At 52.6% G+C, this 15,274-nt stretch overlaps 5 protein-coding genes across 5 annotated transcripts in view; 2 read left to right on the top strand and 3 right to left on the bottom strand.

The window, feature by feature from the left end:
- Positions 1–397: 397 nt before the first annotated feature.
- VTN49DRAFT_3854 (uncharacterized protein) lies at positions 398–2,426 on the bottom strand (the record flags this gene model as incomplete). Its single annotated transcript, XM_069411735.1, has 4 exons — positions 398–553; positions 617–2,114; positions 2,207–2,333; positions 2,408–2,426. The coding sequence occupies 4 exons, from the start codon at positions 2,424–2,426 to the stop codon at positions 398–400; spliced, it is 1,800 nt and encodes a 599-aa protein (XP_069268324.1).
- Positions 2,427–2,909: 483 nt separating this feature from the next.
- VTN49DRAFT_3853 (uncharacterized protein) lies at positions 2,910–4,027 on the bottom strand (the record flags this gene model as incomplete). The annotated part of the gene is made up of 2 exons (XM_069411734.1): positions 2,910–3,245; positions 3,299–4,027. The coding sequence occupies 2 exons, from the start codon at positions 4,025–4,027 to the stop codon at positions 2,910–2,912; spliced, it is 1,065 nt and encodes a 354-aa protein (XP_069268323.1).
- Positions 4,028–4,577: 550 nt separating this feature from the next.
- VTN49DRAFT_3852 (uncharacterized protein) lies at positions 4,578–6,858 on the bottom strand (the record flags this gene model as incomplete). The annotated part of the gene is made up of 2 exons (XM_069411733.1): positions 4,578–6,355; positions 6,423–6,858. 2 exons carry the CDS (start codon positions 6,856–6,858, stop codon positions 4,578–4,580), a joined length of 2,214 nt encoding a protein of 737 aa, XP_069268322.1.
- Positions 6,859–9,355: 2,497 nt separating this feature from the next.
- Positions 9,356–11,099, top strand: VTN49DRAFT_3851 (uncharacterized protein; the record flags this gene model as incomplete). Its single annotated transcript, XM_069411732.1, has 3 exons — positions 9,356–9,616; positions 9,685–10,109; positions 10,274–11,099. 3 exons carry the CDS (start codon positions 9,356–9,358, stop codon positions 11,097–11,099), a joined length of 1,512 nt encoding a protein of 503 aa, XP_069268321.1.
- Positions 11,100–11,954: 855 nt separating this feature from the next.
- The window catches only part of VTN49DRAFT_3850 (uncharacterized protein), a gene marked incomplete at both ends in the record, with an annotated part of 4,653 nt that continues 1,333 nt past the window's right edge, over positions 11,955–15,274 (top strand). Inside the window, 4 exons of the mRNA XM_069411731.1 lie at positions 11,955–11,994; positions 12,043–12,181; positions 12,235–12,579; positions 12,634–15,188. Coding sequence (XP_069268320.1) covers positions 11,955–11,994; positions 12,043–12,181; positions 12,235–12,579; positions 12,634–15,188 — 3,079 coding nt within the window. The remainder of the gene's footprint in view (positions 11,995–12,042; positions 12,182–12,234; positions 12,580–12,633; positions 15,189–15,274) is intronic.

Genomic DNA, 15,274 nt, shown 5'->3' with positions numbered 1-15,274 from the left:
TTAGGTTGTTATTAGCATGTATCAATAACTATTGTTGTATTCTTGTTCATTTCCGGATTATATACTTTTCATGTCGCTGGTATGAACGTCAATATACTCGAGATTTCTAGTTGAATGTCCCATACTATCTGGACTTTTGCAAGCATGACAGTATATATTCCCGTGTTTTTGACCAGCTTACATGTGCCCATGCACACACACACACCCCCTCAACAAGACAATCTTGCCGACTACCTACCACCTACTCGAAAAGGGAGAAAGTAGAGTGATATAAACAACAAGAAAAGTTTTCATTCATTCATTCATTCACAAGACTACAACCGAACCAATTTTCTGTTTCTCATAACATACTTTTTCGTCAAGTGGATAGGGTAGTTACCCCGATTCTGTAAAAATTTTAATGATGGAACAACCGCGTTCCCTGTTCGATAAACGTAATGCCCAACTTATCCGCGGCATCCAACACCAACTCATCATTCTGGCTGCCCGTTGGCGCGGCAATGTACTTCGCGCCGGAGCGGTGGGCGCGGAAGACATTGTCGACGAAGGGGAACTATAAACCATCTGGTTAGTTCATGGAACTAGGATAAAAAAGAGGGGAGATTTTGGGACGTACGAATGCATCCGATGAGACGGCGACACCGGACAGTTTGGAGAGCCACTCCTCGCGTTCCTCCGCGGTGAATGGCTTGGGGACGTGGCCCTCGGCGAAGACGCGCTCGTAGTCGGCACGCTCGACTTCGTTACGCGGTGGGACTTGTCCTGAGCAGAGCATGTCGATGGCGTTGCTCTTGTCGGCGCGCTTGACGCCGGGCTTCCACTGGATGCTGAGCGTGCGCTCGTGGAAGCGCATCCACCAGTTATCAGCCTTGTCGCCGGCGAGCCGTGTGCAGTGGATACGGCTCTGCTGGCCAGCACCCAGACCGATGACCTGGCCGTTGACGGCGTAGCAGACAGAGTTGGACTGCGTGTACTTGACGGCGATGGTGGCAACGGTGAGGTCGCGCAGGGCGCTCTCGGGGAGGTCCTTCTGCGGGTTGGCGCGCGGGGTGCGGACATTGGCGAAGGTGGTGTCCGGACGGATGACGGCGTCGTTGCGGCGTTGCTGAAGCTGCACGCCGTACAGGGTGCGGGTTTCCATCACGGGCGGCTCGTACGACTCGTCGATTTGCAGGACAAGGTACTTTCCGCCCTTCTTCTTGCGCAGGATCTCCAGCGCCTCTGGGTCGTAGTCGGGGGCAATCACGCCGTCTGACACCTCGCGCGAGATGATCTTGGCCGTCGTCACATCAACGCGGTCGCTCAGGGCGATCACGTCGCCGAAGCTGGACATCCGGTCCGCGCCGCGGGCCCGCGCGTAGGCCTGCGCCAGTCCGGACGACTCGATTCCTTCAATGTCGTCCACCATGTACACTCGCTTCTCAGTCTCGGTCAGCGGCACGCCAATCGCCGCACCGGCCGGGGACACGTGCTTGAAGCTTGCCGCAGCCGGCAAGCCCAGCGCCTGCTTCAGCTCCTTCACCAGCGGCCACGCGTTCAGCGAGTCCAGCAGGTTCACATATCCGGGCGCACCACCCAGCACCTTGAATGGCAGGTTGCCCTGCAGCATGAACGCCGCAGCGGGCTTCTGGTGCGGGTTCGTTCCGTACCGCAGAGTCATGTGCTGCGTGCCATCCGCGTACTCCTTCCGGAAGTAACCCGAAATCGCCGTGTCATAATCAGCCGTATGCTCAAACGCCTTGAGCGCATACGCTTTCCGCGCAGCCTCCGAAATAGCTCCTTGCTCCAACTCCTTCAAAAACGCAGGATAGTCCGCCGGGTCCGACAGCACAGTCACCCGCGCATGGTTCTTAGCCGCCGCCCGCAGCAGCGTCACGCCGCCAATGTCAATCTCCTCGACAGCCTGCTCAATGGTCACGTCCGGCTTGGCCACCGTGTCCTTGAACGGGTACAGGTTGCAGACAACAAAGTCGACCTTCTCGATCTTGTTCGCCGCAAGATCCTTCTCGTCCGACTCGATCGACCGCGCGAGGATCCCGCCGTGCACCGCCGGATGCAGCGTCTTCACACGACCGCCCAGCATCTCGGGCGCGTTCGTAATGGCGGAGACGTCTCTGTATTCCTCCTTATATTGAGCTTCTCTACCTTCGTACTTCTCCCACCATTGGGGTAGTAAGATAGGGTCGAGGTAGTAAGGAGTACTCACTCCACCGGGATGCCCGCCTCACGGATCATCCGCGCCGTACCGCCCGACGCCAGCAGTCGGACGTTGTGCTTGACAAGACCTCGGGCCAGGTCGAGGAGGCCGGTTTTGTCGTAGACGGAGAGAATCGCTACAATACACATATTAGCACCATTGGGCTTGGGAATGGCCAGAATATATATCGTTCCATGTCAAATCACATACCTATCTTTTGTCCTGCCATGGTGAACCAACTCAATTGATCAATGACTCCATTCAACCTGCAAAGAAGAATTTCGTGATTTTTTTACGTTGATTCCCCGCGGCCCCTCCACGCTCCCCGCCGGAGAGATCAAACAAGGCAAACGTGCCAAGATTGAATTATTCACGTGATTCAGGGATTGAGAACAAAATTATCGTCCGAGCTTGATTCAATTTTTCTCCTCCATGAACAACGCTTACAATCAACATTCCCGATAAAAGCATTCCTACGAGTAGTCTTTTACGCGATGAAGTACGGAAACGTCCATGGGAATGGAGATGAATTCCGGATTAATCTTGGGTGCGGTGTCTCCCTGATCTTTCTGATCTTGTGGGAGATGTCGCAATGATTGATTCTACATCTTCGTGCTTTGTGAACAGGTCTTGTTGGGGTAATTCATAGACATTAATATTATGCACTTATTCTCGATAGTCCTCCGATTCAAGCCATCGATGGTTGGCGGGATCAACTGCTCGCATCTTCGAACAACGCGAGCTGCCGGCCGATGTTGCCGAAACAGACACATGCGCAAAAGAGCACGCTGGCCAGCCAGATGGCGACAGCGAGTGCGTCCTGCGCAATGCTCAGGCCGACTAATCCTCCAACTCCAGCCGCCGCACTGTTGCTGGTAGTAGGCAGGAGATCCGGATGGAGGCCAAGAATCACTCCCATCCCGGCCAGCGAGATGGCGGTCGACAGCCAGAAGCCCGTCCGGGTGCGGTCAATCAGGTACCACAGAAACGGGTTCACCAGAGTGAGGGCAAGGGATTCTTGGGTTGTGGATTCCCAGGGGAGACGGCGCTAGCAAATGTCAACGAAAAAAGATCATCCCATTCAGCTTTGTAGCAACGTACCAATGCGAACGCAATACCCACAAATGCACCGATACTACGCACCGCCAATGTCCATGCTCGTCCCCGATCAATTTCCCTTTTCTTGCCCTCATTTCGATCCCCCAGCGACGGCTGGGCTCCAAACAGCCTGTCCAGCCACGGCAGCACAAAGGCAAGCGCCACGCCGCCAATGCCCCAGAGGCCCAGATACCTGTACGACGTGCGGTCAATGACCTCCAGCTGGACTGGTGTGAGATAATGATTCTCATGCAGATGGGCCATGATGGTGCCGTAGGCTACGCCTGAGATAAACAGCAGGCTACTCTTCCCGAGGAGTGCGAGCAGCCCACCGCCAGTCAAGCGACGGCGCCGCCCCTTGCCTTTCTTGCCCTTCCCCTGAACTGTTTCCTCATTCCGGGCTTGTTGGGCCAGCTGCTCAGAGGTAGTAGTGCGGTACTTTGTGTCCCACGGGTCATTCGTTTCGGTTCGCGGCGATTCGAGTGCGGTCTTTTGGAAGATCCCATGCAGCGTGGAGGAGTTCAGGGCCATCATCGACCCCGAGCGTGAGAAGGACGAGCCATTCTTAACATCGAGGAAGTCAGACGTTGGGGTGAGTTCACTCGGAGACTGTGGTTGCTGTTGTGTCGCACCACTCGATGGCGTTGGGGGTTCCGAGTCCTCGAAACTGCTGTTGGATGGGAGCTCGAAGGCCCGTCGTGGTCGGGGACGTAGCACGCGGGGTTCTGTCATGATCAAGGTTCTCCGTCTCAGTTCTCAAGGGAGAATCGTGAAGAGGAGCTCGTGACCGTCAATAGCAGTGGTGAAGTCCGAAAGACAGTTGGTACTATGCAAGGCAATGTTCCACTTAACACAGGTACGGATACAGAACAACACAGAGGAACTGGAAAGTAATGAGGGAGAGGAGGAAATGTTGAAATGTCACATACCAGGCGCAACAAAGCGCGCTATGAGTGGTAGAATACTACGTAGTATGCAGCTGTCCAGTGGCAGTTATTGCAGCTGCATGAAATTTGAGGCTCGAACGGTGTAGTGTTTGTCTTGTTTGCACAAAAGGATCGACGCTAGGGCCAATCAGGGGTCACGCGATTCGTTTTTCGTGTTTCAAAAAGGCAAAGCAGCTGCTTAAGATTCAGTTCCCTGGCCCAAGTCCAACTTTAGAAACTATGAAGAAAATACCGAGATTCGTCGTGTAGGATATGGGAAGAACTCCCATGAACAAAGTATACAATCAAAAAAGTACTCCGTACATCCCAACTCCAGTACAAATCTGTCCAGTCGCCTACGCGTTCTCTTTCTCGGACGCGCTCCCATACCCGTCTCCCTCCCCTTCTTCATCTCCGCCGTCACCATCATCGTCGCCATCGCCATCCTCGGACTCTGCTCCGCCTCCAAGAGACTCATCCGACAGCTCGCCATCATGCTCAGGTGCTGGCGAGTCACCAGTCCCTAGCAGATCACGGTCGAGGTCGTCCAGGCCATCATCGCGCCCGCGGCATGGCGAGGACGGCTCCGTGGGCTCCGTGGGCTCCGTGGGCTCCGGCTTGATAGGCGGGGCAGATTCGGCAGCAGGTTTCGCGGCCGACGCCTTGTCAGCGGCGTGGCGCGCCGCGCTGCTCGATTTTTTAGCCGTGCCAGATGCGGGCGTCGATGCGGCTGTGGCCGGTTCCTTGCGCCTCGTCGAGCGAGAGGACGGCTTGCTCCGACTGGGCCGCGATTGTATTGGCGTCCGTTGTACCTCCAGGTTATTGAGCCGCGCTTGTCGCCGTGCCTCGCGGATCTTCTTTCGGTCTTCACGCGGACCGTTAGCTCGTTCCCAGTCCCATCGATCTAACCGCCGCGCAGCTTTGCGCACCGCCGACAAAAAGTAGTGCGCTGCTTCCCCGTAGTCTTCCTCGTACGACGGATTGGGCATAACACCACCCTTGACATATGCTTGTTCGTCTTCCTTTTCATATTCTTTCTCGCTGTCGTAGTCAGCCGCAATCATTTCCAGGTTCTTTCGGTACCGGAGGAACGGTGTGTCCATTGTCTGCCTGTTCTGCCGGAGCTGTTTGTACGCCTCGTTGCGGCGCATCGCTAGGATGTACTCAATTCGCTGCCGGCGGTGCTGCTCAACAGCCAACTGATGCTGCGTCAATGGCCGTGGGCGCCGTGCCGGAGCGGTGCTGTGCGATGTGTTTGCCGAATCCGCATATTGGTGCAGGATAGGCAGACTGCCGTTACCCGTTGGCGGCGGAGACGAGCCGGCCGCGTCCGAGCCCTGGTCACCGCGCGTCTTGAAGACGATGCGCGCCGCTGACCGATTGAGAGAAGAGTCGCGTTTGACCCGCTTGAATCGGCTGCGGATCGAGGCCGGAGTGGTGAAGTCTTCCTCCTCGTCAATTACGCGCCGTGCGGATGGGTGCAGCGGCGTTGACGTGGAAGACGGATGGTCGCCCACGTCGTCATCGAAGGAAGCATCGGCTTTCTTTGGCCGCTTAGCCACTCTCGGAAGGTTTTCCTCTTCCTCCAGGATTCGCTTCCGCTCTAGCCGCTTGGCTTCCCCATACTCAAGCTCTTCGGGCGTGTCTTGATTTTCAAGATCCGCCTGCTCCTCGGTCAGACTCTCAAACGGGGGCACTTTGATGGGCAACCCTCCTGTACCCTCGCCGTCTTGACCTGGGCCGAACGGATTGTTCAGTGCAGCTTCACGGCTAAAGTCGCTCTCAAGATACCACCACATGAGCCACAAAAAAGCTCGAGCCCTGCTCTTGCTGCTCAGAGTCGACCGCATCACGAGATCGAAGAAGTCCCGAGGAGGGAAGAAGTGGATCTCCGACACTCGTGGCGCATACTGAGCTAGGAGGAAGATCAGGTGGACGGGATTTGTTCGTGGCACGGGTAATTCTTTGAGCTTCTCGAGGGTTGGCGGCTGTTCCGTGTCTTCCGAAGCACCCTTCAGGATAGACTTCAGACGGGGTGCGTCTTGCAGTTGTTTGTAGGCGTTGGGATCCTGATCGGCTTGCAAGGACGGGATCGAATGGTAGGTTCTCAGTTGCGCTCGCATTTCAGGGAAAACTGTAAGCAAACACGCACTCGTAAGTCCATTTGGAATCCTTAAGAAGGGGCAAGGCAACAATCATACAGTTCAGCGTTGTGTTCATTCGCCCAAAGTTCACCAGCAAACAGACCATGGCCATATTGATCGCCGCTGGCTTATCATTCTGCAGCTTGTCCTTGAGAATCTTGCTTGTCTTGCTGCTCCGCGCCATGGCGTCAATGTAGATGTCAGCGAAATCCCGGTTCTTCGCGCCATCAGATATGCGCGTAAAGACGGGGGTTTTGTCCTCGAATACCAGCTTGAGGAACTGGTATTGAATGTCCTTGCGCCACAGTGGAATGCCATCTTCTTTCTTCAGGTGTTTGATCTTGTTTCCCGAGTAGACCGACCCGATGGTGCCGTTGGTTTGGCGTCGAGAGCCTGTGGATGTATTATTGCCGCCAGCGTTGACGGAGTGGTCATCGGCGGCTTCAGAGGCTGCAAAGGATTCGTCTGCGGGTGTGCTGTCGACGTCCGCCATGGCGTGTTCTCAATTCAGGCTGAGGCAGTGATGCGCTTGGAGATAAAAAGTACTATCTGGAAGGGAGGGAGGCAGCCGCTTAATAGGGTCCAAGTCTATACTAATTACTCGTTGGCTGGACGGAGAAAAAGGGATGAGTGAACGACAATATTACTTGCAAAGCCAAAAGACTAAGAAGGCACAAATTCCGGAAATGACGCGATGAAAGATCCGAAATGACCAACCAATTCAAATACGCGTATACAAATCAATACGAGATCAATTATCATCAAGAAAGGCCGATTTTACCTGCTTTCCTTGCACCATGAAATTCAAATGAACAATTGAAATGTATAACTAGATAACCCGTTATACACCTGATTACATCTGTAACTTCGGTGACAAATGCGCCTGGCCCAATCTCCGAAAGCTCAATGCTTTGAAAGTCCAAACACATCAGTCTCAAGGAGTTGGTGTTAGTGGATTATCATGTGCCAATGGTTGGAGGAATGACAGCCTGCAGTGTCCTGCAAGGCTGCAGTCAGCCATCCGGATGGAGAGGGGCATCGCTCGACCTTGGGCAAAGAGTCGCAGACCTCTCGCCATAACCATCGGATTCAGGGTTAGAACTCGGACATGCCTCTCCGTGCTGGTCGTTTGAGAAGTCCATTTGCACGAGAAAATATTCTGTTCCGAACAACTGCTTAGGACTAAGGTTTCCAAGCCACGATGTTGATAGACCATTGCTACCTGCTCAAAATTCTTCAGCGCAACGATTCCTAATGAAGTACCTCTGACGCCTTGGCTTCCAGCGGACATACAACCCCTTGGAATGAAAATGGCTATGCTTCCCAAGTCCAAGTTGGCCAGGAAAACTAGAATGCAGACTGCAGCCTTTGAAAGCAGAGACACTGCTATTGCGATAACTTCAACTTCGACAGCATTGGTTACTTATTCACCGTGCTCAAACGTCCACCGTGGGGACCGCATCCCAGTCCTCTCCAGGGCAGAATTCGCCTACTTTCACAAGGCCATTCTTATCAACCAGCCACTTCGAATATCGTACTTTTTGAGCCCCAAAAAGACATCGATATTTGGGCTCGAGCGTATGAGATTTTACAGGTCCGGGAGCCCGACCTAACAGACGACTTTGCGAAGCACTTGGCGTCGCTGCAGGACAACCAGGACCCTCTATCGCCAGCTTCAGTCTAGTCGCTAGTGACACGCCTCCTAGATGATCGCGACAAAAAGCAATGGCGGGTCTCTCTTCTGGGGAAAGATGTTAAAGTTTGAGAACAAGCAGCGAGGCTGGTCAAGCTTCTTATCTGGTCTAATTCGATAGTCTCAGCTGTGGTCAGCTCTCAGCCGTATGCAGCATTGGCATGGTCTGGTGCTTAGCTGGCTCTCCCGGTATGTTAACCCAAGCACCATATGGTGGCGTGTGTTTATGTCGAATGCTGACCACATGTAGCTCATCAGACGCGGCGTTGCGGTAAACGTATCCATGTTGAAGGGTTTGAATTCCATTTGTGATATCCAAGTGTACTGGCAGATCGTCGAAAACACGTATCTACAACCATCCAGACGCGACGGGTGCCAAGAGCTCTTGGAACATCTTACCGAGCTCTATTCGCATATCCTCGAGTGTCAGGCTCGAGTGATCTGCCATCTCTCCTGAAGGGCTTGCGAGAATATTGCCTGCTGGAATGATTGGGAGGGAATGGTAGCAGAAATTGAAAACTTAAGTGGTGCAGTGGCTACATCTCTCCGCTCGAAGAATTGCAAAAGATGCAAGAGTCGCAAATCATCTTGGACGAGATTCGTGTGATTCTGGAAGAGAATAAGAGAGAGACTCAGAAAACTCAGCGATGACCAGAAGCAGAGAGACCTTCTACAAGATCTCGCATCCGACTATGAGGGCTACAAGGACTTCAACTCGCCAAGGGTTCCAGGAACATGCGAATGGTTTCTCACAGACAACAGGTTTCTCGAATGGAGGAGGAGGAGGGGCTCCGGCCTTCTTTGGGTTTCTGCCGGTCCTGGTTGCGGGAAATCGGTTCTGTCGCGCGCTTTGATCGACGGACGCCATCCGACCATTAATGTTGCGACGTCGACAATATGCTACTTCTTCAAAGACGGAGATGAAGGCCGCATGTATGCGACCAACGCCTTGTGTGCAATTCTCCATCAGCTGTTTACCAATGGCTCTACGAGCGGGCTGATTCAATACGCGCTGCCCAGTCACAAGAATTAGGGCAAACGTCTGACAGAAAACTTCTCTGAGCTGTGGCAAATACTCATGAATTGTGCAAAGTCGCCTGATGCTGGTGAAATTGTCTGCGTGCTTGATGCGATGGATGAATGCCATCCCGATGGTAGGCAGCAGCTTATCAACAAGCTAATAGAGTTTTACCAGAAGCACGCGCAGACGTGTGGTCCATGGCAGAGGCTCAAGTTCTTAATCACTAGTCGCCCTTATCATGATCTAGTGGCTTCCTTCCAGAAACTTTCTCGCACCATGGCGTTCGTTCGGTTCGATGGAGACGACAAATCTGCTCAGATCAGCAAAGAAATCAATCTGGTCATCGATGCTAGAGTTGACAAGATTGCTCGCGACTTCAGTGAGGACGATCGTCGGAAGGTTGCAGAGCAATTGAAGAGCATGGAGCACCACACGTACCTGTGGTTGCATCTCATCTTCGACATCATCGAGCAAAGCCCAAGCGAACATGGCACGGTATCAGATGTCGAATCACTTCTCTCTGGCCAGGCTTCGCAGGTATCGGAGGCATATGAGAGGATTTGGAGAGGAGCAAGAATGAGTTTCATACGGAAACACTCCTCCAGATTGTTCTCGCTGCTACCCGTCCATTGACCCTGAATGAAGCAAATGCGGCTCTGACGCTGGCCCTAAGGACGGGGCGATTTGATTCTCCTGCCGCCTTGGAGTCCAGTATGTGGCCTGGAGAGACTTTCAAAGGCACGGTCAAGAATCTCTGTGGACTCTTTGTCAGCATCCATGAGTCAAGGTTGTCATTTATCCATCAAACGGCGAGAGAATTCCTTGCCCATCCGGAACGGAAAGGTAAATGGCAGGGTCGGCTGAACATGTCCGAATCCCAGATCAAGATGTTGAAACTGTGTCTGGATTACATTGCCTATTTGGATCCACAGATGCCAGTCTTGGATATCGGGGCAAGGTTTCCGTTCGCTCAGTACTCTGCACAATACTGGATTGATCATGCCAAGTCTGTCGAGACTGACAAGGATGCGTAAGAAAGCGTTTTGGATTTCTTCCTCCATCGAGACAATGCCTACAGAGTCTGGGGCTGTCTTTATGATCCTGATATGCCCAATTATGAAAGTCCACAGGTTCACAGACCGATGGCAACTCCATTGTATTATGGGTCGGTAACCGATCTCCGGCATACAGTAGAATTACTGTTGGAAAAGGCGTCGATATCAATTCAGGAGGTGGCTATTATGGAAATGCTCTCCAGGCTGTGTCTTTTCGTGGACATGGGAAGATCGTCCAGCTGCTGCTGCAGGGAGAGACCGATGTCAATGCAAAAGGCGGCTTCTTTGGGAATGCGCTTCAGGCCGCGTCTTTTGCTGGTCATGGGGAGATCGTTCAGCTGTTGATGCAAGCTGGAGCTGATGTCAGAGCACAAGATGGATTTTACGGAAATGCATCTGTTGGTCACATGGAGTTGGTCCAGATATTTCTCGAGAGAGGAGTTGACGTAAATGTGCAAGGTGGCTCTCTTGGCAATGCTCTTCAGGCTGCCTGTGATGGTGGCAATGGGGAACTTGTCCAAGTTTTGCTGGAGAGAGGGCCTGATGTCAATGCGCAAAATGGCGAGTTTGGCACGGCTCTCCAGGCTGCATCCGCAGGGGGTCATGAGAAATTGGTCCAGAGGTTGCTGGAGAGAGGTGCTGATATCAATGCTCAAGGCGGTTTTGCTGGTACTGCTCTGTGTGCTGCTTCTTTTCAAGGCCACAAGGGGGTGGTCCAGTTGCTATTGAAAGCGGGCGCTGATATCAATCTGCTTGGTGGAGATCTGAATAGCACTCCCCTTAAAGCAGCCGCTGAGCAAGGCCACCTGGAGGTTGTGAAGCTGTTATTGGCGAGTGGCGCTGATATCAATGCACAAGGTGGTGAGCACGGTACTGCTCTCCAGGCTGCTTATCATGGGGACCATAAGGACGTCGTGGAGTTGCTCCTGGAACGAGGTGCCCATGTCAATGCACAAGTACACTGAGGAAATGCTCTTCGAGTTGTCATCGACGCCGGTCTTTGTAGCCGCTCTTGGACGCGGTGTTCGCAGAGTTGATTAGCGAATTCAATAATAGAATTTGCGAACATAGGTTTTCCGAGCTGTCCATTGTACATCGCCTCATCACTCGTAGATGTAGCCACGGAGGAAGCCTTCAATGTCGTCATAAAGACGACAGCATTAAATATAATGGATCTGAGAGTAGACCGGAGAGAAAGCTGATAACAGGGCCATAGGACTAGTGGTTACTCACCGATTGTCACACGACGCTGACGGATGACGTCTTTGCAGATCGAGGTATGTTTGGACTCTCAATTCAGGAGACTTCTTCATCTGACGGATCACCCGCCAGGACACCGTCTTTGGCGCCAATGAATGCTCATTTTTCGAGTGTTCACCACGATTGATCGTACCTCTTGAAGTGGAATGCACTGGCCGGTGCTCATTGGCTACAAACAAAGCATGCCTGGATGACTCGATGGATACCACAATCTTCTCAAGTCCTCATTCATGCCAATATGAAATCTGCTATCGGTAAGGCAGGCGGACCATAGAGACACGACTTCTTCGGACAGCATTTTAAATGCCGTACCTACTACTACTGTTTGAGGGAAGAAATGTGGTTCTGGAGGTCGGAACGGACCGGAGCCCCACGCCCACGTCCCCACGGCCGGGCCCGCTGGTTGCTTTTTGGCTGTTGAACCAACCGTTAGTATCCACACTGTATGTAGAGGGGGAATGGTTGGATACCCGACAATCTGATTGAGTCATAATGAAGATTGGGTGAATGATCGACAGTATATCCATGTACTTGGGTCAGGGTATCAGATCAAACAAAGCATGATGGCTGCACAGGAGCCGTTGAAGATTCTCTCTTTTGGTATGGCCACCCAAATTTCACGCGAGTTTGGTTGCTGACGGCTTGAAGACGGCGGCGGCGTTCGGGGTCTCTCGAGCCTTCTCATTCTTGAAAATATCATGGAGAAGATTCGCGACAAGAACGGCCTTAGCCGTGTCCCTCGTCCATGCGAGCACTTTGACTTGATTGGAGGCACAAGCACCGGAGGGTGACGCCGAGTATCTGAGTGCTCATGGTACGACGACTGACTGGCCGGTACAGGATCATTGCGATTATGCTGGGAAGACTACACATGACGGTCGATGAATGCATACAAGCGTACCGAGATTTAGCAAAGAGTGCTTTTTCATTAAAGTCCAGGTCGAAATCTCCGAGCAGATTCAAACAGAAAATGGCATCGATGTTCACAACGAGATCGACCTTGGATATTCTCGCATCGTCCTCTCCGATGTTTTCCGCCGTGTGCCTCGAGAATGCAGTGAAACTGGTAATCAAGAGTTTCTGTGTGGAAGCAGAATGTAAGAGCCGCCGGGAGAAAGGCCTGTCGACTGCTGGGACGTGCCCACATGAAAACATGCTGTTTCGAGACAAAACTTGCACAAAGACGTATGTTGTCGACTGCAGACACGAACTATGAATAGAGTAGCTAATGCTTCCCAGGGTGGTCCTAGCAATCACAAAGGACAACATCGATGCTCTTCCGACCCTCTTCAAAACATATGATTCATCGACTGCCTTTGAGACGTGCACCATCTGGCAGGTTGCACGGGCCACGTCGGCTGCAGTTGGTCTCTTCGAGCCGATAAGACTCGGTCGAGATAATATCGAGTTTGTTGATGCGGCTTTCGGGTACAATAACCCGTGCGAGGTCTTAATTCAGGAAGCCCAAAAGCAGTTTCCGGAGCGCCGGCAGCTGCGGATCTTGAGCATTGGAACGGGCCTGGGAGATGTCGTTTCCATCGAGGATTCCCCAAGATCAATTATTAATGCGCTGAGAAATATGTCTACATCCTCTAAAAGGGTGGCATACAGTTTGTACAACCGATTTGATGATGATAACCAATACTTTCGATTCAATGTTGACCAAGGCCTGAAGGACATAACTCTGTCCGACTGGGAAAAGGCCAGCACCATCTCGGCACACACACGAAATTATTTGGCCGAGAATGAGAGAGCTATCAGGAGGTTTGTCGACTGCCTTTTCACTCGCGTCGATGAACAGAGTCCAGCTGTAGGCCGCGTCCATTTCCCTGTGCCGTTTGGAAGGAACAAAAACTTCGTTGGTCGAGAAGCAATCATGGAACAGCTTCTTGCGACTGTCCCACCCAATGTGGACCCAGATGACTGTCAACGAACGGCCATTGTGGGCTTGGGGGGCGTTGGCAAGACGCAGATTGCACTGGAGATTGCCTTTCGGATCCGCGAGAAGCATCCTGACTGCTCCGTCTTTTGGGTGCCTGCCATAGACGCGGTCAGCTTCAGAAACGCCTACAGGCACATCGGCCAGTTGCTGGGGATCGATGGGATCAACGATGACAAAGCGGACCTGGAGGAGCTTGTAAAGAGCGCTTTAAGCCGAGAAACCGCCGGCAATTGGCTGTTGATTGTTGACAACGCTGACAACTCTGACCTTTTAACCGGCAGCGACAGTCTTGCCGACCATCTCCCGTTCAGTCGACAAGGCTCGATACTGTTCACATCACGAAATCATGAACTTATCGTGGAATTGGGTGTTCCAGGGCCTAGTGTTTTCGAAATCGAGGGCATGAGTGAGGATGAAGGTTTCAAGTTCTTTGAGATGCATTTGACAAAGCGTCTCATGAGCAATCGGGAGGATACTGCAAATCTTCTCGACGTTCTTGGTTATTTGCCTCTTGCCATTCGACAAGCTTCGGCATACATGGCCAAGAAACAGATGTCGACAACACGGTATCTGGAGCTGTGCCGGTCAAGTGACCAGTATATGGTCGACTTGCTGAGCAGGGATTTTGAAGACCGCCATCGATACAAGGAGGCACAGAATCCGGTAGCAACAACGTGGCTTATCTCGTTTCGACAGATTGAAGACCATGACCCCCTGGCCGCTGAATATCTGAAATTCATGTGTTTCCTGAGCGAGAAGGCTATTCCACGGTCTCTTCTTCCACCAGATGCTTGGACACTGGAGGCAGAAGACGCTATCGGAACGTTGAAGGCATATGCGTTCATCACTGAAAGAGAGGTGCCGGACAAATATGACATGCACAGGCTTGTTCGACTTGCAATGCTGAATTGGCTAGACAAGCAAGGGGAGCTTGAAGAATGGGCAGACAAGGTGATACGACGCGTTGAAGAGGCCTTTCCATTTCCTGAACATGAAAACAGAGGGGAATGGGCAGGGTATCTTCCACATACTCGATACATTCTCGAGCGTGCAACGACTGCTGAAAATGAAAAAGCGAGTCTTCTTTCCAAAGTGGGTTGTAGTTTGGAGAATCTGGGTCAGTATCGTGAGGCACAGGCAATGCATCGGAGGGCATTAGAGAGACGAGAGAAGATCCTTGGTGCCGATCATCCAGATACTCTTGCCAGCGTCATCAACCTGAGTGTTGCCCTTTATTTTCACGGACAGTATGAGGAGGCAGAAGAGAGGCTCCGACATACACTAGAAAGACAAGAGAAGTTGCTAGGGGCCGACCATCAGGACACTCTTGTCAGCGTCAGCAATTTGGCCAACGTCCTTGCAAATCAGGGACAATACGAACGAGCAGAGGCGATGCACAGGCGGGCATTGGAGGGGCGGGAGAAGGTACTAGGACCGGACCATCCAGACACGCTAAGCAGCGTCAGCAGCCTGGGTGCCGTCCTTGCAAATCGAGGGCAGTACGAAGAAGCAGCGGCGATGCACAGGCGAGCACTAGAAGCACGAAAAAATGTTTTTGGTCTCGACCATCCGAGAACCTACCTCGGCTTGAGCAACTTGGCCGCTATCCTTGAAAGCCAAGGACAGTACGAGGAGGCAGAGACAATGCATCGGCAGGTACTGGATTGGCGAGAGAAGGTGCTAGGGCCCGACCATCCAGACACTCTCAGCAGTGTCTGCGACATAGGTAACAACCTTGACTGCCAAGGACGGTATGAAGAGGCAGAGGCGATGCATCGACGAGCACTCGAGGGGCGAGAGAGAATTCTAGGTCTCGATCACCCAGACACCCTTACTAGCGTCAACAGCCTAGGTAACATCCTTTATAGTCAAGGGCGATATGAGGAGGCAGAGGTTATCCATAGACGGGCGCTGGAAGGACTGGAGAAGATGCTGGGT

This window comes from Thermomyces lanuginosus (genome assembly GCF_041956635.1).
Source record: "Thermomyces lanuginosus strain ATCC 200065 unplaced genomic scaffold VTN49scaffold_29, whole genome shotgun sequence".
Classification (NCBI taxonomy): domain Eukaryota; kingdom Fungi; phylum Ascomycota; class Eurotiomycetes; order Eurotiales; family Trichocomaceae; genus Thermomyces; species Thermomyces lanuginosus.
This window is presented reverse-complemented; position numbering and strand designations above follow the sequence as displayed.